Here is a 27,556-nt window from a genome sequence, read left to right as displayed (position 1 = left end):
TGTAACCTTGTTCTCCTTCACCCGCTAACCTACACGCCCAGTGACTGCATCCACCGCCCTCCACCCTGCTTCCCCAGCTACCCCTCCACCTCCCGCCCCTCAGCAGGAACCAAAGCACAACTCATGTTTTCATCTAATGCTGGAGGCGTTGAAAGAGGAGAGAGAAACAAGATATGGGCTACGGACAGTTAGCTCGAAGTGTTATTTACGTTTCTCGCATTTTGTTCTGTTTACAAACTTCAATGTTGTCATCAGGATGGTTTCTTTTGACTTTGTGTGACAGAAAAGCGGTGCATGATTGGAAAGTGGAGGTAACCCCCCCAAAAACCTTAAGGGTGTAAATATTTTCAGCCACACTTCTAACTGCTCATTCTACATAAACTGCTACACAAACTAACATGCAAATAAAATCAATAAAATGCAAGACAATTATGCAATAAAAACATAAGAATTAAATAAACAATACAATAAGATGATAATTATTGGGCCTCATGAGCTTTGTACATCAATTCTTTTTTTTTTTTTTTTTTTTGTCTAATGTAAAATAGCTCCAGATTAATTTGTTTAATTCAATTAAATTTATTTTAATACCTGGAAAAGTTTGAATTAGATTACAGAATAACTTTGTTGTAAGAGTTGTACATTACACACAGGTGTTTACTGATTAAGATTTCATGGAGGGGTATCAGAGTTAAAGGGGGCACATCATTTTTCTCCACTTCACAAATGTGTTCTACTACGTCACGTTTTTAGTTGAGACAAATGTGAAAAGGTTCGAAAAGATGAACAAAACTATGCATTTTGTAGTGAAGTTGATATGATCCCAAATGGCAAAAATACATTTTAATATTTGTTTTTTCACCCTTTTTACACATTGTCGTGAATACTTCAATGTTTTTAAGACTCCGATTGCCTTTACGTGCCTCTTTTTTTATGCGCGACGTTTTATGTTAGACCAAGTGTTGTTTCCTGATATGATAAAAAATGTCTGAAAATGTGAAGCATTTTGAAATACAGTAAACGAGCCTGTGACTTAATTGTATTCTTGCTGTGTTAATCCAATAGAGTGGATGTTAAAAGTTTAAGGTTGATTTTTTTTGTGCTTTAGAAATAATCAGTTTAACCTCAAAATTTCAAAATCTCAACATAATGACCTTTTAAATACATCCCTAAATGTAATTAAGACCCCCTTAAATCTTCCTTTGTTGATTTTATTAACATCACATTTATCCCCAAATCATTTAAAATAGAATAGAATGGGGAAATGTAGGTTTATGTAGATTTTACTAAAAAAAGATGACAGATAGCACAGGGCTTGATTTTTTTTCTTTTTTGTTTATGCTTTATTAAAACAGTTTAATTTTGTTTGAAATTTGCGTTTGGTTCAAAATCCCTTTCAGACATCCTTCGTTGAAACAGACAACGGCCATTACTGGGAACGTTTCGGATTGTTTTTCTCGTCGCCACAAAAGTTCCGGTGTGTACGTTTCCAGTGGTGTTTGTTCACTCCGTGTGTCCACTTTCAGATTTCCTCCTGGAGTGATGGGCGTCGCACCCGGCGGGATAATCGGACCTATGGAGGGATTGGTGCCTGGGGGCCTGCCCATCGCCCACACGCTCCCCCCGGGCACCCATCCGTCACAGGCTGCCTCCCCGCATCAACCCTCCAAACACGGCGACCCCATGAGAGAGCACATGACTGAGCCGTAGTAGGACCGCCGCCGGAGCTGACCAGGGTCACGACACCAGTGTAAAAACCAAGGATCCGACCGAGTCAACCCATCCAAACATAAGCTTGACTTCAGCCATCTGGACCTACCAGCAAACTGCCTGTGGGGCAATGTGTTACGCACTGTGTTTTTTTTGTATGAAACCACTAAACCCAAGTGAGGACAGTGGACGACGGTGCACGCCTGAGCTGCCACACCAAGATGGGACTGAGCGACTGTCAAACTCCTGTGCAGAAGATCCAAAATCTCTCCCTGTTTCAGATTTGATTTTGCCTCCCGATTGGGGGGGGCAAAAAAAAAAAAAAAAAAGTGACATTTTTCTTTATATTGTTATCATTCCGTCTATATTATGGAGGTTTCTTCTGACTTCTGGGATGTGTTACCAGGAACTAAAGGCAGAACAGAACCTGATCCCCGTCCTCCCTGGACCGTGTCAAGCCTAATTTTCCTTTAGTTTTTTTTCTTTTTTTTTTCTTTTTTCTCCACACTTCTGCTCAAATACATGTTTTTGTTTTACTCCATTCTGTATGATTAGTTTTCTGTGCTTCTGTTGAAAATCGGTATCTGTTTTTTCTGTCATTCAGTCTGTGAAAAACTCGAGGGTTTACAGTCATGTTTTAGCAGACAGGAAAGATCAGGATTTTCTTCCATCTAAACTATAATTTTGCCTGTCTCAGTTCGTGAAGGGTCGTGCCCCCAGAATGTATAGACAAGTTAGGAGAAAGTAGATGTGGAATAACATTTGGATTTGTGAGGTAGGAATGACCCTTTTAAACCAAAAAAAAATTAAATAAAATGAAAGACAAACAATCGGGAAATAGCATTAAATTGAGATGTAATCTTTCAAGGTACCTTGGATGTTTGCTTGTTATGAACACAATATCGTCTGTTGGCATCCAAAGGACCCGATTTGCATGGCAGCAACACATTTGCGAGATATGAATGCGTCGGGGTGAGGAGGGGGAATCGAAATGGGAAATGTCTTAACTCAGGAAAAACAAAAACATCAAATCTGAACAGAACAAGATGAAACTCTGGATTACTGCTTTTCTTTCTCCATTGTGGTATTTTTTTTTATATATATATATAAATCAAATGTACATTTTTTTTTCTTTTTTGATGTTGGAAGGTTTTCACTCCTGTTAGATTTGTATTGCCTTGTTACGTGTTCATATAAATGTAGCCTGACGTGGCCGACCTCGCCCTCGCTCGCTCCCTCTCAGAGTTCCTCCTTTGTTTTCCCCGCTGTGACGAGAGCCAGATGGGGTTCCCGGAGGCTCTGTGAACAAGCAGCGGCCACATCCATCTATCCATCCATCCATCCATCCATCCATCCATCCATCTCCTCAACACCAGGACTTTAGCAAGACATGGCTGCTAGCAGATTGTTTGGTTTTTAGTGTGAGTATTTGTATTTGTTTCTTGTATAAGGTGAACATATAGCATACAGTGCAGCTGGAACCAATAAATAAAACTTACTGTTCTGATTTACGATTGGCCATTATTATTTTTCTTCACACCATAATTCGAAAGGTACTTTAAATGTTATGAAGCGTCGAGTTTTATTCGAGTGAGATCGAAACACACCTATTCGTCACAGTTTAGATTTTTTCTTCCCATTGCTTGTGTCTGGAAAACTTTAGAACTGAATATAAAGATATTTAAACTCGTTGACAGTAAATTATTCTCACAAAAAATATTTGCTGAATTCATGAAGCAATTAATTTCTCAGAGTAATCTATTTGTAGCACAGCATCTTCTTTTGTCTGGTTTATTAAAATGGCATTGTGTTCCTCTGAAGATTCAGATTTCTTTACGCCCTCTAGTGGTCAGACGTTGGCATTGCAGATGGGTTTGTGAATGACTGCCTGCTGTTATAAATTACATCCTTAATATAGAGAGCGGTACATTACAGTATATTACCAAAACAAGTCACTCAGCTGCTTCCTGACAGTTTGAAGTCTTCGTTAAAGGCTTTCCAAAAGGTCTAGCAGAGTTTTTATGGACATTTTTGACCAGTCTTTTGGAAACACATTTGTGAGGTCAGACAATGTTGTGGGATGAGATCCACGCTATTGGCTTCAGTTCAGAGCTCTATTCAGTTGTCATCCATGTCTTATGGATGTAGGAACAGGAAGGCGACCATCCCTAAACTGTTCACACAAACTTGGGGGGTCATGAAATTGTTCGATGTTGTTAGGATCATGAAGCAACAGCAACGATTCGCAACCCTGGTCCTCAAGGTATTTCCTTGTCAGTACGCCATCAAATGATGCAGGAGCCTTTTAATCACCAGTTTATTTAAGTCAGGTGTGTGGTAGCAAGGAAACACATTAAACATGAGGTACAGTGGGCTCTGAGGACCAGCGTTGAGAAATAGTGCTTGCCTCCAACACCTTGACGATGTCAGGCTTGCATGCGGACTGCTAGAAAACAGCAGTTCATTCACAGAAAACCGCAACTCTCAGGCCATCAGCTCATGTGAAGGTTACATGAAGTCAGTAGCTTTAACGCTACAGAAGGTTGGCGACCTCTGGACACAACGCAACCCAGCATCCGCTGTTAAAACTGAGGTTTTAGATAACGTTGCTGCCGAGCTGCTGTCATTCTCAATCCTCTTTCACTTTGTTATGCTGCCATCAGTGGGCTGTGGAATCTAGTTGGAACGGTTTTTCGGTGGCGAACGACGCCCTTACCACTTTCACAAAGTCTTTAACTTTTGTTCCATAATTGATTTAAATACTTGGCATCAAAACACATTCCTGTCAGAGAGAAACAACACTGCACAAGGAAGCAATGTGTTTGAGATGTAGTCTCAAATTATGTCCGCGAATGTTGCTCTGTGTAACTCATGTGAGGCGTCTGAAGCTTACAAGGCCACAAGCTCATCATCTGAACTTTTTCAAATTATTGAGAAGCAACCTTTGTGTATGTGAACTTGTAAACCTGAAATAACAAAAAAAAACAAAAAAAAACCTTTAATCATTTTGAAACAGGAAAAGTGTAGTCCGATTTAATATCAGAGACAAAAAAACAACAACTTTTTTTATTAAAATGATTGAATGCTTACAGAATGGGATTTATATGAAAACTGGAGAAAGGGAGGAGCTCAGAACACTTCCCAGATATACTCTAAATCCCAACATGAGAGAAGAGAGTGGTGAAACCAGCGTGACACTTTTCAAGCCGTAGAATTTCAAACAGAGAGAAGTTCAGTCTCGACATTCAAAAAGGTTTTATTTGTTTTTGTTGTTTTTTTTTCCTCCATATTTTTGCCTTTTCTTTGCATTACACTCCGCTTAGTGAAGTCGGGCCTAAAATCCACAAACCGTCATAGTTACAACTTCAACTATTGTATAAATACAAAGCAACACATAGGTGATGTTCAAAACATGTATGACATGAATGAAACACGAAGGAGGTTACAGTACGCAATGGCAAGAGGGAGGGGGAAAAAAAAAAAAAAAAAAGCAATGCGAACATTCACAGCAAAAAAAAAAAAAAATTAACGGATTAACAACTTATTTTTATCTTCTTCTTTTATGTCAGCTTTGGTTGTAGATGTTGCAATCTCTCACAACAAATGGCATGGACGGGGTGGGGTCGACAAGCAGACTTTACAGAGAAGGTGAACTGATGTGTACCATCATGTGTGAGCTGGACAACCAATCGTTGAAAGGAACAAACGGAAACGAGAGAGAGAGAGAGAGTTATAACACTGAACGCGTCTCATCTGTCCAGGAAACGACGCAAACGAAAAGCACCAGAATTTAAGCATTCAGATGAGGTACTAAATCCCATGCAACGATGTCAGTAAACTTCCCACTGTCAAGATTGGTTATCTCCTTTACAGCAACAGTGTTTCTGTGCAAAAGTGTCTTCATCGAGATTGAGAATCATTAACAAAATTCACCAGAAGAAAATAAAATAAAATAAAATAAAATTGGAGAAAAATATACATAAAGCTCTTATTAGCTCAAAAAAGTTTCCAAACAATAAATATGTAGAATAAATTCAAACCCACACACACACGCACACACACACAATTTCTCAGTTCAATCAGTCTGTAAAAAGTAAACTAAATATCCAAACATGCTATGTTAATGTGCTAAACCTTAGAGGGCAAATCTCCCTTCATAAAATATCTTATTTCAAGCAATGATAATTAATTAGAAATGTTTCCATAAAGGTGCATTGCTAATAATAAGGATATATAATAAGTCGTTTATTATGATATAATCTCTGGTTTTCTGAAGATCATATTTATTGGCTTTGTCCTTGTCAGTTCAAACACATACAGAAAAAAAAAAAAGCTTAACAAGCCAAACTCCTGTACAACACATTGAAAAGATCAGGTTGGAAGTGTGCTTTTGTCAGTGCCCACGCTGAATAGTTATAAAGTGTTACCTTAAATAAATGCTGGTATATTTCCTTTACTTTTTTTTTTTTTTTTTTGAACAACCACATGCATTTACATCTATGGATAAAGATTAGGGTTTTTTTTTTTTCTGTTACAGTTGAAACAAAGGGTCTTCTGCATTCCTGAACCTCTACTCTGTACATCTTTGTCAGTCTGGAGTTGGTTTGATTAAGCAATTCAAAGTGTTTCTGTAAGAATTACATCCGAGTGGCTGTGTGTGTACCAGAAGAGCAGCCATGTCTTCTGTAGCTTTGGAGGTGGGAAAGGTTGAAACAGGGGAGGGGGTGGAACAGGAAGAGAGAGGGTTGTGGTTCCCTGTCCTCTGCTGGAGGCTTTCACAGTTTGTCCGTGTCGAAAAACAGAATAATTAAAAAAAATTGAAATCAAAATAAAACCAAACAGAAGAAAAGAAAAAAAAAAAAAAGAAGAAAGGTAAAAGAAAAATAAATAGAGAGGCGGGAGGAGTCCTGCCTCCTTCAGACCCGGTCCCTCCTTCCGCTTCAGTTCTGTCACTCGTCATCGTCGTCCTCCTCCTCCTCGCCGTCAGACAGCGAGGCGCAGGGGCGGATCTGCCTGTAGCCGTCCAGCCACTTCTCCACCATCTGAGTGACGAGCGGGTGGTTGCGGCGGCGGGAGCTTTTCTGCAGTGCCACCAGAACGCCGCCTTCTGTCACGCAGCAGTCCAACCACTCTCGAAGGAGCTTCTCCTGTTGCTCCTCGTTTCCCATCTGAAAGAACGCAGCGAGTCTTAATATGCGCAACTGTGCTTCACAAAAGTACACATTAAACACATGAAATATGTAATATTATGAAACATAGGACAACAAGTTTAAATCCACACAATGGAATCATTTAGATCAAAGCATTTTCACACACTGGATAGAGGTAAAACTAGTCTTAGTGGTGGAACTCTTTACTTCTTGTGCCGACAGGAAGTGGATGTGAAGCAGCTTCCTCTCGCTGTCGACCAGGGGCAGGAACGTGACCGTCTCGTCATCGTCCGTGTTGAGGTTGGCGCCTGCGCCGCGATTGTCAAAGCCGTCGTTCTCCATGGCGACCAGTGCTGAGAAATGGCCTCGCGTGTAACCCAGAGCGATGGGGCTCTTCCAGCAGAAACTCTGCTCCCACAAAAGGGGCAAGTACACACCTAAGACGGACGGCGAGGGGCAAACACAGAGGGTGTTATATTTACATCAGGCTTTTTGTAAAAATATGAGCCGTTAACATCAATGACAATTAAGAGACTTCAACATTTGATGTAGAATTCGAATGCAATTAACTAAAAGGAGAAATAAAGCAGTTATAAAAACCACACTCAAATAAACAACCAACAACCTCTATAATGTGTAGTTAATCCTGCAGCAGAACGAAGTTATTTCTTGGTTCTGAGCTGAAACATTGTTTACATACACTCCATTTTACATCAGAAGCTAACACACACACACACACACACACACACACAAAGTAAAATGATGAAGTTCTTATTGTGTTTTTGCATCACATTCAGCTGCGAGTTGTGTTTGGTACTTTGTAATGACGACAGTTAAGGTTAATATCATTTTTTTTTAAATGCTAAAAATGGGGTGCTGTGGTGGTGCAGGGGTAAAGCACAGCCCACGTATGGAGGCCTTAGACCTCATAGTGGAGGTCACAGGTTCAAGTCCCGCCTGTTGACCTTTGCCACATGTCTTCCCCTTCTCTCATTGCCTACTTTCCTGTTTACCCACTATCAAAACAATAATAAATTCAGTTGATTGTCTATCCAGACAGGGAAAAATGATAAGTACACCCCCAAGAGCTTTCACAGCTCAGATTTTAATAAAGAAAATTAAGGACAGGAGACACTAAATGTGCCAAGAAGATTGGATTACTTTTGCCAATTAATCTGGAAATGGTTGTAATAGCATTTTCACACTGCATAAATTCCACCATAGTACAGGAGCAAGGATGAACAACTAAGTCTCAACACATTCACATCAAGATCAAGGCTGACTGACGCAGAGCTCCATGTTGTCCTTCACAGACATCAGATCGCATGCGACACGTCAACGATCCCAAGAATAACTGAACCAGCTCAGGTTGTTAATGATTGTTGCCATGGGAAACATGGCAACAATCATCTAAAATACAAACAAAACATAGAAACGCAACATGTAGAAGTTCAAGCAGTATTGAATATGTTTTCTTTTCGAATTTAGTCAGTTTTATTCTTAACTTTGCAGAACATGAATGATTAATATTTGTCAACACGACTACTTTTTCTCCGAGTGTATAAAGTGCAGAAAACAAGAGCGTTGTCACATGTTACTGTCATTCTATGGCATGTTTATGGGCATTATGCTATGATATTTTGATGTGACAAATTCCCACAAGCACACAAACAGAACTATAGTTCTGGTGGTCTTTTGTAGATACGACAAATGGATTATGGGATGTTTCTAATCATTTGGGTTGTTTCAGCCCATTTAGACTTGGGCCTAAAGTTTCTGTCTGGAAACTTGAGGATTTATAAGATGCAGTACGCAATTCATAAATCATGACTAAATAGGCTTGGCAAGATTTTGCAACACCATGGTGTTCTGAAAACAGAGATACAAGTATCCCAGAGTTGATTAGATTTACTAGAAGAGCCCTCTGTAGTTGGGAAAACATTTCTGCTTTTGTAACTCCTAAATGTCTCCTAATGAAACTGCGTTTTGCTCAGAAACTCTCCAAATAAGTACAATGTTTTTGATCAACGAGCTGAGTCGCTCTGTGCTTTACTCTGGAAATCACTGCTCCATCAGGGAGGCTTTACCACAAGTAGTTGGCTCCCACTGAGGGTTTTCATGAAGTCCAGCACACCGCCAGTATGAGCAAATTGAATCCAGACGGTCTTAGAGTTGGTTGTACAAGCAAGACTTCATGTTCACATGTGGCTCTGACTTCTTATCCTGACAGTTTGCATGTGGGGAAATTTACTTGCCTTGTTGAATTTCTGCTCCTCTGACACTTTTTCTAGCTTTGAACCAAACAGACCAAAAAAAAACAAATGAATGGTACTAGAGTAGGTTGAGTTTTGTCAAGCATCTGAGCTATGCGGACACATGTAGGCTGCAGACATTTCAAAATAAAAGTCTACTTCCTCCACACCCACGGGAAAGGCTCATCGTAAATTTTTTTTTTTTTTTAAAACACAACAAAGCATAAATTCTAGAGGAAAACAACATCGACTCAGACAGAACTCATTGCTCACCTTGAAAACGAGTGTAGCCCAGTGTTTCGCCACGGAAACTTTTATAATACTTCACTCCGTAGACGATGATTGGCCTACGAAGTATGTGTGCAAGAACAAAAATGTGGGTCTGCTCCAAGCTGGATCCTGGCTGTGGAACAAAAGTAAAAGACGCTGTAAAATTTAAGAGAAGAATCTAGGAGGAAAGTAAGAAAAAACATAACATAGGAAACCCCTTATTTTATGCTGCCAATTGTAAAAAACAAACAAAAAAAAAAAAAAAAAAAAAAACTAAGAAAGCAAACAATTACTAAACTTTCACACCCAGATATAAAGCATCCCACCCAAATGCCTGGCCGGTGAGGTCATTCAGCAGAGTGCTGATGACAGACAGAAGGCACTTTCCCTGGACATTATCGAGAATGTTTACCGTGGCAAAAAGCGAGAGACCTTCTTGCATAATTGATGCATCATTAGTGCTTTAAACACAACTACCTCCTGTCCTCCACGCTAAGACGCCGGTGTTTGCTTTCGCGCACGTGTATACCTGACTGGCGAGCGACAGGATGAAGGCCCAGTCCTCCTGCCACTGCTCCTCTCGGAGGGAGAAGTGCAAGCCGAAACTCTGGGAATACCACGACTCCCACTCCTTCCAGCGGCTGTAAAACCTGCAAAAATGCACTGATTCAAACGTGTGCACAAAGACATGGGGACGTGGTTGCTGTCGTTAGTCTTGCTCTGAGTTTTTAAGAAAAGCTGCAGCTCCTTCCAAGTAGACGTGACTCAAACGAGGCTCATCTTTATTTACGTCTGATGCTCTCCCACAAACAAAGGCTGCTGTCTTTATTGCGGGAATGATTTCTGAGCAGAGTTTCACAGTGCAAGAGAAAACACGGTCTCCATTTTCTTCTACTCCCTCGCGCTCCATTGTAAGGCTTGCATTACTGCAAATATCTAAAGCCTTCACTGCACATATTTTCACAGCATGGTGAAAATATTTTTGGTTAAACTTTTGAAATAAGGAATAATTTCTTTTCACTTCATTTAGGAATTTAAAAAAGGCAAAAAAAAACAAACAAACAAAAAACTGCTGGAACAAAACTCAATAGAAACATCTTCCTCAGTTTAAAAAAAGACTAAATCATGTACAAAACTTTTTGTGTACATTTGTAATGGAAACTCAACTACCGTCTCATTTCTAGCACTTTATGTTGTTAATCTAAAATGTTAATTTTCCCCAATAATCACATTTTTTATTCTTTACAAATAGACAGTAAAGAATAGAGAGAGGCTGTGTTGACTGCCGCGGTTTCCTGTCTGTCTGAACTTTGAACTTTATCACAGCTTCTCAGGTAGGTTTTGACTGGATCAATCTTTATGCGTTATCAAATTTGGGAGTCCGTGACGACAAATTAAAAGTCCCTAATTTCTACACCCTTCTGACTTTAAACAACCAGGTCTATTTTTCTTTGCTGGGAAACGTATGTAGTTGAAATTTGTGCCTTGGAACAATCACAGTGTTGGACATGGCACCGATCTTTAATTTTAAGTGATATGCCATGCAAAATCCATCTTATTTATATTTAAATAGACATAAAGCTTCTGTATTTGCTTTTCGTTTTTTTCTTCTTTTTTTTTTGCGCTAGAAAAAAAGCCAAAACACATGAGATTTTATTGGTGGTTTCAGTCATTTTGTTAGTTTGTCCTCGGCTGACCTCAAACCTTGTGATTTTGCGAAAGCAAAATATTGCTGTGCACTTTATTTTTGGTAAGAGGCTCAAAACATTCCAGTAATCTAACCTGTTGTGCAAGTTTTTGAAATGTAAAAAAAAAAAAAAGAAAAAGAAAGACTAAAGAAACTGACTTTTTTTTTTTTTTTTAGTTTAGTTAATCCAGCAGGTTGGACAGAAATGTTCTGAACTTTTTCATTTATATTTTTGGAGCAGTGCCTCGTGTGCAGCTAGAACAAGTTTTTAATTGCTTCCCAGATATTTTTCAGTGAAATAAGGTTAGAACAAAAAAAACAAAAAAAAAAATCAACTCAATCGCTCAAATTCGGAATCAGATTGGTAATCAGCCAAAACATTTCAATCTATGCACACCTCAGTCTAAATCCTTCAGTCCTCTGGTTAAAATACAACTCTAACAGTCAGAGCTTCATTCAGCCTCCTGAACAGAGTCGAATCACTCACGCTGGTCAAAAGCAGCTTCAAGAGGAAGCTCTGCATCACTGCTGTTTGTACTACTGTTGCTGAGACTGCGGCTCTCACCAATGTGAGCAGTCGTGCAAGCTGTCGTGAAGAGTCTTGCGGAGCACAGAGTCCTTGTCGTAGATGCCCCACGTGGCCTGCAGCACCGAGTCGAGGAGGCAGTCCCCTGCTGTGCGGTTCCAGAGTGCATAGAGCCGGCTGTCCAGTCTCGTCCCGAGCTCCAGAGACCAGTTGATGATGGGAGACTCTTCTTCGAGTTCTGACCAAGAAGGAGGCAACATCGGTTATGAGTGCTACTCTCAGCATTTTACTACAAAACCAAACCCACGTGAAAGATGCGTGTTCACATGGAAGACTAGAAAGGTTTGAAGCAAAGTCAACCTGGCTAACTCTTTAAAGGGGCAGGTTTACTTTTACTGTTTACTTTCAAGCCTTTTCTTTGGGGCAGCTGAAAGAAATGACTACGAGACCTAACATTTCCCATACTGAAGGGATTTAACAAGCCTCACAACTGTTTGTGTTTAAGTACATGGTGAAAGCTTCTTTTTTCAGCGTGCTTCTACGTCTCCAGGCTGAACTCTTTAACGTTGTACCAACGAGGATCAGAGAAAAGCCAGAAACTCGATTGGGCTCATTTGCGCAGAGTGAAACTGGCCCACATGATGGAGGCGGAGCAACAAGCTGGCCACTAAGAAACAGAGTTGGCGGGAGGGAAAATCCATGTAACACAACACTGCCGACATGGGGGCAGCCTCTTTGTTACTGTGTGCGGGTTGAGAAAGGAGGCCGTGTGTTCGCCTAGCAACCGGACCGTTGTCAGATAGGTGACACTTCAGCAAAAGGGCGCAGAGCTGACGGAGTAAATTATTCACCTTTCTGGACGTCTCGGTCCAGCACCTCGTCAAAGAGCTTCTCCTGAACCGCAGGAGGCAAGTCCTCAATATCTGAAAGGGAAAACAGAAATAATAACATAAAATACACTTAGCTGAGTCGAATAATATTTAACTTGTGACTTTTTCCCTTGATTTAACTGTACAGTTTAATTCATCGTGGACTTCAAATGCAACATTTTCTGTACTCCACCCAGGTTCAAAGCTATATGTCAACATTATTGGTAACATAATACATGCCCAGTAATATTTGTACTGCGTCCTTTAGAGAGTTGCAGAGAAAGCAAATCCCTGTAATAAAATTCACTAGAATTGCTTGTTTGATGACAAAAGAACCGTCAAAAATAAAACAAACAAACAAAAAAAAAAAATCAAAGACAGACAAAAATGACAAATGTTAATCTTGACGTCAAGTGTGCCCAAATGTCTGATCGGCTCACGGTAAAATCCCGGCTTATTTCACCTAAAGCCAACTTATAGTACAGCAGCCAGTGAGCTCAGAGCTGCTCTCAACACAGAAGCTTGTTCTTTAGCTGATATTAATGAATGCATAGCCTGTTTGGAACAGAACAGAATAGATTTTGCTGATGGCTGGAAGCCAATGTCGGCACTTTTACGCCTGAACACATGGTTAAAAAAAAACAACCAAAAAACAATTCTTAGTTTAGAACGAACAATAGCAGCCACACAATAAGTGAATGCAAAAACAATTTTAACAAACATCGGTAATCCTAAATGCAGTTTTCTTATGGGTTCAAAAATAAACAGCTGGTGGGGTGGTATCGTCTTTGTGGAAGAACAATGCTGAAGCAGTGGGGCAGAGGTAGCCTCCATGTGCTGGCTGTTAGATGAAGACAACCGGACCATTATGCCCCCGTCAGCATGGGAACAACACGCCATTTCATACCCGGCGAGTAAACAAAACACGCATTCTGATACACACTTCGAAGGCCAGAGAGAAAAGGCCAGACAATGGGCTGCTGCAGTTGCAGCTGCAGAGTTTCCCCCCCGAGCATTCGCAGAACCCAATCAGCCTCAGTAATGACATTCATGAATGTTTCTGCTCCACCGGTTTGTTCAAGCTCGTTTGCTAGCCGACGGGCTGCTGACCTGCAGGCAGGGTAAAGGTGACCAGGTCAGTGAGGAAGTAGCAGGTGAAGTCGCCCTTCCGCTGATGAAGAGAGGCCGCCACCTCGCGGCGGATCTGCTCCGTCAGTTCGGGACACACCATGGCCGGGATGCACTTGGCCGCCTGCTGGGACACCTGACAACAAGAGGGAGGCTTTATTCAGGGATATATGAAACCTGAACATTTCACACTATAGTTGGTGGCCACATTTCTTTCTCTGAGTTTTGACCAATGAATGATTTGATTTACTGAGATCTGAGAAGAAACGTTACAAGCTTCTGCTCGTGGGACGAAAGCACACGTGACTTTACAAAGGCCGACAGGTCAAATCAGATCATAATGGTAAACACCAGGGGTAATAAACATGATACGGTTCCTATAATTTCAAATAGAAAAGCAACAATTAGTCCAACCGCTTCTAAATTAAAACAATTATCCTAAATCTAAAATGTTATCCTTCTATTTTAATTATTGTTTACTGATAAAAAGGAAATTTAAAAAAAGAGTTAAAAATTGTTGGTCTGTCTGCTACCCAACACACAAACTTAATTCTTCTCCTGTTCCTTTAAGACGTTTCACATCTTCTTCCAAAAGCTTCTTCAGTTCTGAATGTGGGCAACAAATAAGGTTTACAGGTTTTCCCCAGAAAAGTTACAATAAGCGGCTCTGAAGGCCACTAATATGAGTCACTCTGTTTGGGTGTTTTTCACTCGACCATCCAAATATCCCACCCAAGGATCTCAACATGCGAGTTGTTTTGAAACAGAGTTAACTTAATAAGCATGATGGGTGTCATTCCTACACCATGATGGCTTAACTATCTTGCTGATTCACTTTAACACCATAACTATCTGTGTTCTTTGCACCCAGAACTATTTACATGTAATACTTTTTTTTTTCTCAAGTTCTTTTAAAATACGGCAAAATGTCGCAGATATCTTTCAACCATCTGACTAGCAAGGCAGAGCAGAAGAACGGCGGTACCACGCCACTCCATGCTTCAGACAGCTAGAGAAAACGTCACTTCTTCTGGCATCTTATTAAAAAGGTTTTAAACTATTGGTATGATATGACAAAAACCTGGATACGCCTTCATACTGATAAGATAAAAAGACCATGAAAGGTAATTGTCAGGACTAACGTAATTTAAACACAAAAAATAAAAAGCAAAAAGAGACATAGAAATATTTTTTAGGGGCAAAACTGTGAAATAACCGCATAAGAACTTAAAGAAATGACCCAAACACCTCCGAATAGTTTTATTTGTTCTGGTTTTGAAGTTTGGGGCTAAAAGCTTTGAATGTTCACAACAACAGCTCAGCGGACTCTGCCATTCGAGCTGATTTAGCTTGAACCTGTCAGAGCTGTGCCGCTGCTACGGCGGGAAAAAGAGCAGATCCGTCTGCGGTGTGCATATAGGCTGCCGTCAGCTTTGAAGCATTTTAGGAAAGTGATCCGGTGGTTACTCACTGCCCCTCCCCGGAGCAAAGAAACTGGGCCACTGGCTGAGTGGGAGGAGAAATGTGTATACAGATAATCTGGAATCACTGACAGCAGGCAAACTGCAGCTCAACCGCAGCACATGTCCACGGCCAGCGGGGAAATGCTCACATAAGATGTTGATGCACAGACTGAAAAGCAGTTCTACGTCTTAAAAAAATCCACCGTAAAACACCAACAACATAAAAGTGTAGTGGTAATTGTGGAATGATTATCATAATGAATAATAAAAGTGGGCCTTATTGCTTTTATAGAGAGTGATTGTTTGCAGTTGTGAACAACTCGCTCCCACTGGATGCAAGTACCGCAATACTCAAAGCATAATTCAAGAGAAGCGGTTTAATCAGGTTTAATCTGTTTTTTTTGTCTTCTAATATGTATTAACATATAAAAAACTGTTTTCCTGTGTAATAAAATTTATGTGATCACTAAATTATTTGTAAGTAAAACAATTGTGTATTTCACCTTTATTACGTCCTACTGGGTATTTAAGACGTAAATATAAAAATTTCTCTACAAGCATATGTACTAACGAACTATATCAAGCCTTAAAGCTATAGTATGCAACTTTTATGAACAATATGTTGTTTTTTACATATTTGTTAGAACTGTCACTATCCTAACAATGTAATGAGAATAATAATACGAGAATCGGTGGAGAAAAAGAGCTCCTCCCTGTGGTCCTATTACAAAACAAATACACCCGGTGACCAACAATCAATCAGGGCAAAGAGAAGTGTCTTAGCATTGTCAATCCCTCTCCTGTACACGGTCCTTGCCCTCTGCTCGGACCAACAAATGGCCGCTTGGTTTCGGTAAACACACCTCAAAAACCAGCACACGACAGCTAAAAAGTAAAACCGCCTCGCTTCTTGACTGACCTCTGTGAGCAGGACTGCCAGCATGTCCTGCCTCTGGAAGCGGATGGCCAGGTGAACCAGCGTGAAGCCGTCGTCGAAAGCAGAGGGTCTGTTCAAGAGGCGCACTTCGTCTGACGTCAGCTGCCTCGCTATGTCCCCTCCGGACGTCTTGTAAGCTTCCACCGCTGCCAGGTCACCTTCCACGACACCTAGTAAGACAAGCGAGCGGAGGACAGGAGGCGACTTTTCAACAGATAATAAACGCGACTCAAGACAAATCTACTACAAAAAAGCAAAAATGTAACATTGAGTTCCCACAAAAGAACATTTAAAGACAAGTTTAGATTTTTTTTTTTAAGTGTAGGTTTTATGAAGCTTTTAACAGTTACTTGGAAACAGAAAAAAAACAACAACTTTATTACCAATCCTAAAAAAAAAGACTTCAAATGACAGCATGTACTCCAGCAAAATGTAGAAAAACATAAGATGAGAATGCGCTTCATCTATGTGGCAGTTGTTGACTGTTTCAAAGTCTAGAGGAAGCGCCACAATTCAAGGGGGTAAGCTGTAACGTTAGCTGTGTAGCTCTTTTAGATCTTAGCAGGAAGGTTGAGACGTGTTAGATCAGACATATGCAGGTGGTTTCTATTGTGTGTTTCAAGCAGAAACGGAAAATAGCTATTGTTTTTAGAAAAAGGACATCCTGAAAACATACTTCGCATCATACTTTCGCTTACAAAAATGTAAACAAATAATCTCTAAATAGTCCCATGGAACGCGATGTTTACAAAAGGTTATTTGTCATGAAATCACATGCCTGATAGCTAAGTGGAAATTATTCTGTTATTTAAGGGTCTAATGTAAAAAAATAAAAGATTGGAAAAAGGTGGACAGTGTGTAAGAGTGCCTATAAAGGTCATAAACATCAGTCAATACTATAAATCCAATAAGACCTTCACTGCTACTGTCATGGTCCAATTTCTGATAATTGGACCAACATGGGCCAATTATTCATTCCTGTGCTCTTGGCTTACACAAAACATATTTTATTATGGCTAATTTCACAATGAAGCATTCATGTTATTGATGCTGTCCTTGTTTTCTTGCTTTATTGATCAGAAAGCTCAGCGAGTTCATAAAGATACTGCTTTATGGCAGCTGTTTTTACAAGCCTGGTGTTCCTCTTTGGTGAAAAGCCATGACCCTGTTTCAGTTCATCAACTCATAAAATCAATACTTTTCAATACAGTTATATTCAATAAATAAGAATATGCATTCTACTGAGGCTACTTTTATTTGATTTTTTTTTAAAGCAACAACTTTTAAACATGTATTAAAGATACTTTACATTAAGCCCACATTTCTGTATTAAAAATATTCTTTATTGGTCTGATGTAATAGTTCAATCTTAAATAGTGTTTTCAAGTAGAAAATCTTTACAATAAACATAAATAAAGGTTTGGTATGGTTAGTATGTTTGTAATTAATCTATATGATGCGTTTCACTGAATAAATACAGCTAATGAGATGAATTAACTTTACAATAATATTCTAATTTATGGAATTTTAGTGAGAAGTGCGTCACTTCTCATTATTTATTGCAATCTAGGCAGTTCTTTGTGATATTCATATACATACAGCGATCCTGCGTTGTAAATTTGCCATTTATGATTCTGCTCAAATGTACATAAATGGCATTGATCTGATTAACATTACTGAAGTGTTGAACTGCCTGTTCTTAAACAGAAAAGTATTGAGGGGGGCGTGCTGTGGTGGCGTAGGGGATAGCGTGACCCACATTTGGAGGCCTTGAGTCCTGGACGCGGCCGACATTTGCCGCATGTCTTCCCCTCTCTCTCCCCCCCTTTCTTGTCAGCCTACTGTCATATAAGGGACACTGGAGCCCACAAAAAGACCCCCTGGTGGGGAGAAAAAAAAAAAAGAATAAAAAAGTATTGAGGGTAAAACCTTCCTGACTCGGAATCAAGAGCAATTTTCAATCCCAGATCCTCACAAAGACAAATATTTGAAGCCAACAGTCCAAATTTCAGTTTTCTCAGCTTGAAGATATAAAAAGTGCTTATTTAAGTTTGAAGTTCACCAAAACAAAAAAAATTAAAAATAAAAAGTGAACGCATGCTCATGTAAACAATCAAACAAAGCTCTGCCCACAAGGTTACATGATGGGAATATTTTCAGTGAAACTTTGAACTCAACAGCAGCACCTGGCTCTAATACAGACTGCCATGTAGTGAAATGTGAACTGCTGTGTGTTAAGTCTCAACAGGAACCACGTTTTTTTTTTTTTTTTTTTTCTCCATCATTTAACCAGAACAAAACCATTTGTCCATGTATATTATGATTGTTATTATGACAAAACCTAATCAAACAGGAAAGAGGAAACTAGTTTCAACGCCTCACAGCTATACAAACAGGGTCTTCCCATTTCCAGCTCATACAGTAAATGCCAGTGTAGCAGCCTCTCGTACATTTTGACAGCATCAAACACTGCTGAGCTTTTGTTCTCACGTCAAAGGACCACACACAAAGCTCAGCTGCGTGAGCTGTGTGAGAGTGGGAGCTGGAGAGACACAAAGTGGGAGTGCCATGTGGAGCTGGCTGGCGCAGGGAGGGAGGGAGAGAGAGACGCGAGGGGAGAGAAACTGTACGGCAGAATGGGATCGCCACCACTTCCTACTAAATACTCCATTAGTGTGGGTGTGCCTTTAGCCCTACAGCCACGACTGTACTTTTAATGGTACGCCTAACTAAAAAAAAACAACAACAAAAAATAACACAAAAATCACACACACACACACACACAAAGAGATGCACTCTTCAATTCAGATTGATGAGAGAAAACGGACCAATTTAAGTGATTGTGGTGTTCCTCCTACACACGGAACATCCAGTTTTACTAATTTGCGTAGCGATGGACAGGAACGCAGACAAAAACTATTTTACGGTACAAGTAGGTACTTTGAGGTCTGCTCAACCTGCTAATCCACCCACTTTAACAGGGCGATGCACGTCCAAGGCTCACATTTGGAAAGAGCAAAATACCGTGACTGTCTCGGGTGCTCCACAAAGAAACATGTCAACGCACTCATGTGCATTAGGTTGTTTATTTGTAATAAAGATATAGTTGGCAATAAAAAGGACGCCAAAACAAGCCGAAGTATACCTTTTTTGTAGTAGAAATTATGAAGCTAATGCAACATTTCTTTGCAAAAAAAAAAGTCTTTATAGAGAATTAATGCAGATTTTTATTAGTTCTTGCATTTTTTTCCAGCATGGGGACATTTAATGCTTAACTTTGAAACGCACACTAGGTCTTAGAGTTTTGCCAAACTTCAAAAATCTGATTTCAGTTCATAGACACCTATAACACATTCAGACTTGGCACAAGAAAGCTAGTTTATGAAGCACAAAAAGGAAGAAAACAGCACTGATAGGTCTGAAAGCAGAGAATAGAACTGCAGCAGACAGAATGTCACTCTCTCTGGCTGTATATCACATTACATTTCCCTTTCACCTGTAGGTAAAAAAAAAAGAACAACATTGTTTGAAATATTAATATTGTCCCCACTGATGTCTCAATGACAAAGAATTCATATTGTGCACCCTTCGTCTGATCTTTCTACGGGCAGTATGATCAACACACCAACATATTAAAAAGTAAAAAGAAGCTGCATGATGAACAGAGACGTAGAATTTGATCTATCAAGGTTTGTAGAAGGTTTGTTGGACGGTTTGGACTGTCAAGCTCCAAGTCCATGTAAGATCAATGTAGGAACTTATTTTGATTATCGGCTGTTCTAAAAGGTTTTCTTCTCCCTCACCAGTGAAAAGTGCTGGAAGATGCTGTGAAAGCATTATTATTATTATTTTTTCCCCCCAATCTGAATCTATTTTCCTGATGGCTGGAAAACATGAGCCACCAGAAGCTCCATGTGGATATGATTTCCGGACAATCTGATTGACTTAATCAGCTAATAATCAGCATTATGTCTCCGCAGAGCTGTGAATGATGATCACCGGTGTTGATCTGATCATGAGCCAAAGCAACAGGGTATTAAAACAGCAGAGATGGTCCTGTTGTTCCACTGATTGTTCTTGAATTTACGTTATTCATAAGGTTCTTGACACATTACCATTTGAATTGTTTTCATGCTGTGCATACAAGCAGACATTAGTAAAGACTTTCTTTGTCAGTAGTAGTATTTCTCGAAGTTCTGGTTATTGAGCAGCAGGCAGTGTGCTGTGTTTGAACATTTCACCTATGTTCATAGGATTTTTATTTGACCATACCTCCGTTTCCTCACACATTCCTAAGTAGGAGACTGTAAGCTACATGTGACTCCTAGATAAGGAACATTTAAAAGGCTCAGAGTCTCCGAGGCTTAAACATAACATTCGGCGACTGAAGGTTCTGGAATTAGTGAAATTCAAGCAAAAGTAACAATCAGGAGGTTTAATCTTTCATGTGTCACAACATAAACTTTTCAAAGCAGACCACACCAACCTACTGCAAAAATGGCTGGCAGTAATGACAATGGCCTGCAACATTATTGACCCCATTATTGGCTATACTTCCACTAGTGTCTCTGATAAAGATTCAAACTTAGAAGAAGTGAAAAAAAATCTAAGAATAAATGTATTTCTATCTGTGAAACAAAAACTGATTTAGCAAATAAGCAATATTTTAGGTGTACTACTGTCATACACCTAGTAGCAGCGCATGCAGTAAGCGTTTATGAAATGTCACACTTTTCAAATGTACTTTCAAACACCTAAGTTGGTGTTCATCAGTTCTGGCTCCAGGTCTTTTAACACCTACAGGTCATCTATCTATCAATGCCTTCAAACACAACAGGTACTTAAGCCGCCGTTTTCCAGTCAAACCTGATCATAATCAACTAACAAGAACTTTAGATTTCAATTCCCTAAAGAAACAACAATAGGTCACTTTTAGTAGGAACACTTTGGAATGAAGTGCTGTGGATAGTTTTGTCAAACCACAATAATGCAAAAAAAAAAAAATAATAATAATTATAGCATCCATAGCAAGTTAATGTTGCCATAGGTTTTCTAAAAAACATAAAACATAAAAAATACAAAATTTGAACTCAACTAAGGATTACTAAAGACTTAATATGGAAAATCTGGTTGCATTTAAAAACTGAAATTGAATTAATGTAAAAAAAAAAAATATATATATATATATATATATATATATATATATATATATATATATATATATATATATATATATATATATATATAATAATTAAAATCCTGTTTTTTACATATCTGTCTAAAATGTGATGTGCATGTTGCTCATTGGGTTATAACAATTCTATTGCTGGCATGTCAATTGTCTAGTCAGCCATCCAGAAAGAAGTTGGCACTGCCATGGCAGGCATTTATCAAAGCATGATGTTTGGGACAACCATTGAAAGCTGGATAGTGCTTCATTAATTCTGTCCAGTCTAAATACTCAGCGTGTTTTCCTTTAATCTGTCAATCCCAACATGGCCGCTGGAAGCAGAAAACTAGTGACATTTACCAATAGATAAAGCTACAATTTTGGTAGACTGCACGCAATAATAAAAAAATAAAAATCACTCATATTAAAGACAAGAATAACAACGTCTCAATTATTATGATTAGAAGCAAACACGCTACAGTAATGTAGGAATGCAAAAAATAAAAAAAAGATCTTTAAAACATCTTTATTTGATTACTGAAACTGTTTGTGGATTTAAGATTTGTCTTGTTAGTGTTACAAGATTCCTCTGAACAGACAGGGATCGAGACTGAAGGTTAAAGTATACACGACCTTAGAAAACAGAGGAAACAGGCTAAGAATGTGTTTCATTAGAAAAAAAAGATACGTCTCTGGTCTTTTTAAATGCTCATCTACCCTTCTTTCCTGCGTCTATAAGTATGTATTATGGATGGCAAACTGTATGGGGAATTTTTTCCTCACTCAGTGCTGAGGCATTTTAAGTATGCACAAAATTCCAGAAACAGTAGGTTGCAAATCTGAGTAATCTGGATGTAACGCTATAAAGTCTGTCAGAACAGGTCGTCTTACAACTTGTAAAAATATTCTGCTAAGATGTACTAGGCAAATATAAGATAAGAATCGGAACCCTTTTATGAGGCGGATGAATATTTTTTTTTTTAAAGTGAACATCACATAAACTTGAAACTTACCAACACATGCGTTCAGGAAGAGCCAATCCGTCCTTCTCATCCTGTTCTTAATTTGCTTCAGTTTTTTGAAATCCACTTCCAGCTCCTCTTTGCTCCCAATCCCCGCTCCTGACGCCAGTTCGATTCTCTGGAAGTCCATGTTCACCTCAGACTCCCGTTTTTCAGATGGCGGAGACCTCCTCTGGCTGCTGCTGCAGCCCACCACTCCCCCCACCACGCACCCAGTTCCCTGCCCGACGACACCCCTCCTGTTGTCCCTGTCCTGCTCGTTGAGCTTGGAGGACGGCTGCTGGCTCTCGGGCTCTGACGCCAGCTCGATGGGTTCGGCAAGCAGGCTGTTGGGCCGGGGATGGTCGCACACGATGCACTTGAGTGCCTTGGCCCAGTTTTCGTAAGTGCATGCAGTGCAGGTCCAGTGCTGCGTGTGGGTGTTGAGCCTGTTGCGGTCGTTGTATTCCTCACAGGGGTCTGTGGCGGTGACAGGGGCAGCGGGGCGGCATCCGGAGCCCGAGGTCTGCGGCGACTCCATGGGGCTTCGTGGCTGCTGGGTGTGATGTCCTTGACGAGTTGCATGGTGACCATGCTGCAGCTGCAGCTGCTGCTGTTGTTGTTGTTGTTGAGCCTGTTGCCTCTGACACAAGCACTGGGTACAGCGGATGGCTCGAGGCCAGTTCAGGTAGGTGCACATGTGACACGACCACTTGCTACTCGTCTCCGGAACGTCTGCGACGCGGACGCGGGGTCTCGCGCTGGAGTCCGGACAAATAAGCAGGCTGGAGCCCCCCTGAGACGGACTGTTGCTGAGGTCTGCGGGGTCCCACTGATGCAGACTGGCATCTAGGGCAGGGCTGCTCTTAAAGGGCTCCTCAGTAATGATGGCACCCCCGCTGGGCCTCTGAGCGCGGCACATGGTGCACTTGATGGCTGACGGCCAGTTCTCGTATGTGCAGTATTCACAGGCCCACTTGGCAACCAGCTCTGTCATCGTCGCGCCGCCGCCCGAGGAGGCTTCCAACCGTTCAGTGGGACTGGCAGCTCGGCTCTCAAGGAGGTCACACAGCAAGCAGTGCGCTACGGGGGAAACAAAAGAAGGGCAGAAAATTTGAGTAATTATTCATTACAACGCCAGATGTACGCACAAAACCAAAAATATCACATTAAAAAAAGATGGCAAAAGTTGGGACGTCTACATTTTTTTGAATTCTTCTTAAAGCTGCAGCCTAGAGTGCAGCACTGATTCCTGATGGCACCTTTAGGCCGTACCGTAAGCTGAATACGCATGGCAGGCAACTGTGCCCTACAACTGAGCTGGGTAATAAGAGACAAGGACGGATGAAACACGATTCTCGGCGGGGAAGCGCGTGACTGATTAAGACACTGACAGAAGCACGGAAATTATGGATGGATTATGAGAGAGCAGCACCCGGGCAGATGCATGTAAATATCTCCCACCCCTTTATTATAGAGGAGCTAGATAATCGGACTGCAAAAGAGGCAAAGCGCCTCTTTGAAGTTGTCTCGTGGCTCACTGAAGCAATATTACAGGGCTTTAAAAAGAAATCATATCCCTTGAACTGATGTTATGTGACAAACAGTAAAAGGACCAGACTAATCTAATGCTTACTAAAATATTATACAATTAAAATATAAAAATATGACAAGTTATCTTCGTACCAGCTGTTCACATTTAAAAACTGACCTGTCAGTCTGTTCTCTTTACGCAACACTGCTCAAACTTAAAGGGGACATATTATGTATTTTCCATACACATAGTGCTATTTAAGTAATTGTGTTAACTTCAGTTGTTATAAAAATGCTATATATATCAAATATGACTTAAAAGAAATTTTACTTCCTAATTTAACACGTTGAAATTGGGCCTCTGCCTCTAAAAAAAAAAAAAAAAAAAAAAAAAAACTTCAGCTCTTTCTGAAACTCCGCCTTCAGGAAGTCATCGCAACATTGCCTCCGATATTGACCCTTTAACAGTGTTTTTAACCAGCGCTGCACTGAGAAGTAGCTTGCATAATGAGCTCTGCAGATGCGTAGTTTCACCAGGTGTTTGCTAATTGCTGCTAGCTAGTCTGAAGGAGCTGAGTGGGGAAGTAGCAGGGGAGGGCTGCTCTGTGAGGCAGAAGCTTGGAAATTGCAGCTCTGGGGAGGAGCTGGGCCTCAAAGGCGGAGCTAAGTTCACCGAGGTATTTTGCACAACTGACTGGATGACATGGGTATTTAAAGGATTTCTCTAAAATGCATGACAAAAATCAAGGCTCTAGGTATGTTTTTGACAAGAGAATGACAATAACAAGATGTAAAGGTCAAGAAATGACTATTTTACATAATGCTTACCCTTCAATCAGATTAGATGTTTTGTTTTTCATCTTAAATGCAAGTATACAAATCTTTTGTATCAAGTAATCTGGAATATCTAACAGATTTATTTTTTTTTTCTGGGACTGCTCTGTATTTTGCTCCATCCATCCAACCTGACCACCAGCATGTTTCACTGTGAATGAAGATGGTGTGTTTAGTGGTTTTGTTTTGTTTTTTTATCCTCTGGAGGAAGTGCTTTACTTTTTTTTTTTTTTTTACATGTAAGCCAAGGAATTTCAATTTGACCTGATCTGACTGGACCACTTGTTTTGTTTTTGTTTTTTTGGCATATTTTTTGTAAAGCTATGTTGTTTCATTGTGGTCATTTATTGTACTTTTACGGTCTACTTTCTGGAACGCCTCAGTGTTTTGTTGTTTTGCCACTTTGTTGCAGGTGTGTATTCTTCTGTGGCTTTCAGGAAAAACTCTGTTGTCCCCCAGACTTTTTTTTAGTGAGGGATCCTGGGAAAAGTCAGTATTGTTTTAGTAATCCATCCATCCATAACCCCAGATCTGATTTTCTCCTAGGGTAAGTTATTGCCATCATATGAAACTGGACCCACACCTCACAAGCGCTTTCATGTAACGTCCTGCACCGTCCCTCAGACAGGATAGCTGTTTGAAAGAAGTTGCCTCGCAGCTCAAAGGGGAGTAACATTACTCTGTGTTTACACCACGCCTCTAAGTTTACCAACACACCGTGAGAAATTCTGCAAATTTCTGCTAGCTCCCAGACACAAGACTCACCTAAAACTGGCTTATTTTCCAGCCAGGGACCTCAGACATGTTGTTAATACTTTTCTGCAAAATAAACAAAGTAATTTAACTGCCTGTTCGGCTAAAACCTTCCCCTGGAAGCGATAGTTTAACTACTCATTATATCCCGAGCTAGCAGCTGGTGGCTTTTTTACATCACAACAACCAACCATTGGTTCGGTTGTCAGACAGAAATTACGGCCGAGCTAGCCCGCTAACATTACCAGATTATGTTTTGGCCGTAACCGCCTGACAGGCCCGAGTCAGTTGTACAAGAAGACGGCAATGTTAACCCTCACCTCTGCTTTGCTGTGTTCATACTCCTCGGTGTCCTGCTGCTTCCCCTCCCGGACGGAGAGAACCCCTCTCCTCCGGTCCGAAGTAGGGATTTTCTCACTTGCACGACACTAACCGCATATTTACTTCTTTCTGTGGGAGGTTGCCGTTCAACTGGCAGTACGTGTAAGGTCCAATGAACAATATCCCCCCCCCACCCCCCCAAAGTCCCGTCTCTGTTTTGCTGGTTCCGACGCTTCAAATCATTTTAATCCTTTTTGCCGATCAAATCCCAGGTTGACGGGCTTTAATGGCGGCGGAACAGGGGGAGGGAAGCAGCCGAAGAAGGGTTGAAAAATACACTACAGGGGAGAGCAGAGAGGGCTCGGAGCCGTGTTACAGTCAGAGGCTGGATCAGGATTTACCACCTGAATCTGCCGACTTCACTGATTGGTTGTTTTTGTCTGTATCCATTGGCAATGACCAATCAGATTCTACGTCTCCCATTCCAACTGTTAAAAGGCTCGGAGGTTGCAAAACAGACACGAATGTGACAGCAATAAAAACAGAAGCATGCGGACTTTATATATATATATTCTTTTTCTAGACTAGTGTGATATTAAAAATAAAATATTTAATTTTGTGCATCGTAATACGTTGCATTTATGGCAAACTGCCACGTGGTATCTTCTGAAAAGGGATGATGTCATCGTAAAAATACTGCAGCAAGCAGTCTGCAGCAATGCATAACAGCTTGTGCAACAGTTCTCCGTCTAAAATTATAATTGTCAACTGTACTAAAAGATTTCTGAATTGTGCATCGCATACGAAAATCAGTTGCCAAATGTTTATGTTATTACGGATAAAAAAAACAGAAACAAATGAGAAACTGTCATTTTAGCACTTTGAGTAAGAAATGTACGGAGGTCTAAAAGTGCTATAACAAAACATCTAATTATTGTCTAATGAGCCAATATTTGACCATATGAATATTTGTCTACATGAATAAAATAGATATATTGCGGTTGTTTTTTATTACCCATATTTTACACCACTAAATTAAATGTATGCTGGTCTTCAGTACCACAATAATAAGTCATAAAATGTGAAGAAGAATGTATGGAAGTCTAAATGTGCCCCAATTCAATTAAAACAAATGATTACTCAACCAAGTTAAAATTAAGAAAAGGTTGTAGGTTACTTTAAATATTTTAAGAGTCAATTAGAAGAATTTCACTGCAAATTTCAATATTATTTTACAAGTGCCTAATTATTTTATGGCCACATGCTGCAGTAACTAAAAAATTAATTGTATTTTATCAATACCTGTGCTTTAAAGGGGCAGTATTACATAGTGCCAGTTTATAGCACAATCAATGTTACCTTCAATTGTTATAGAAATGCCAAATGACTTAAAAGAAACTAGACTTTGTAATTTACCACATTGAAATCAGGCCCCGTTCTCTTTAAAAACTGCTCTTTCTGAAACTCTGCCTACAGGAAGTCATCACAACATTGCTCCTTTACTAAACCTCAATGCTTTTTACCTGCCGCTAGTCTTAAGGAGTTGAGTGGGGTGGTTGTGGGCGAAGGGTGCTTCGTGAGGCACTGGAAACTGCATCTCTGAGGAGAAGCTGCGCCTCGAAGGCGGTGCTCGATCCACCCAGGTATTTGTAGTTGAATTGTTGTCACGGCAGATTAAAGTATTTCTCAAACATGCATAAAAGAGTCAAGGCAACACTCCAGGTATGTTTTTGATGAGGGAATGACATTATGTAAAGCTCAAACAAGTCAATTTTATGTAATACTGCCCCTTTAACAGAAAAAAAACACTGTCTTTTAGCCTTTTTCAGTAGCCTTATAGTATCGTAGTCACAATAAAAAAAAATAATAATAAAAAAAATACTAAAGTTACTTAATAAAATTGAAATACACCATCTGGTAAAAACATTTTTATATACAATATACATATCATT

At 40.1% G+C, this 27,556-nt stretch overlaps 2 protein-coding genes across 5 annotated transcripts in view; one reads left to right on the top strand and one right to left on the bottom strand.

Moving 5' to 3' along the window:
- Positions 1 to 3,221, top strand: part of LOC122842676 (C-terminal-binding protein 2-like) — a 66,335-nt gene extending 63,114 nt beyond the window's left edge. For 2 of the 4 annotated variants that reach the window (XM_044136757.1, XM_044136758.1), the window contains one exon: positions 1,527 to 3,221. In XM_044136757.1, coding sequence (XP_043992692.1) covers positions 1,527 to 1,710 — 184 coding nt within the window. In that variant the 3' untranslated portion in view covers positions 1,711 to 3,221. Of the gene's footprint in view, positions 1 to 41 lie in introns of all 4 variants that reach the window. The other 2 variants (XM_044136759.1, XM_044136761.1) reach the window with 2 other exon arrangements.
- zranb1b (zinc finger, RAN-binding domain containing 1b) lies at positions 2,812 to 26,020 on the bottom strand. Its single transcript, XM_044136756.1, has 10 exons — positions 25,604 to 26,020; positions 22,176 to 23,246; positions 15,975 to 16,162; positions 13,575 to 13,728; positions 12,447 to 12,518; positions 11,635 to 11,833; positions 9,912 to 10,032; positions 9,386 to 9,515; positions 7,068 to 7,297; positions 2,812 to 6,878 (listed from the first exon to the last, which is right to left on the bottom strand). Exons 2-10 carry the CDS (start codon positions 23,158 to 23,160, stop codon positions 6,660 to 6,662), a joined length of 2,298 nt encoding a protein of 765 aa, XP_043992691.1. The 5' UTR covers positions 23,161 to 23,246; positions 25,604 to 26,020; the 3' UTR covers positions 2,812 to 6,659.
- Positions 26,021 to 27,556: the final 1,536 nt, after the last annotated feature.

Source organism: Gambusia affinis, linkage group LG13 (assembly GCF_019740435.1).
Source record: "Gambusia affinis linkage group LG13, SWU_Gaff_1.0, whole genome shotgun sequence".
In the NCBI taxonomy this organism is placed as follows: Eukaryota; Metazoa; Chordata; class Actinopteri; order Cyprinodontiformes; family Poeciliidae; genus Gambusia; species Gambusia affinis.
This window is presented reverse-complemented; position numbering and strand designations above follow the sequence as displayed.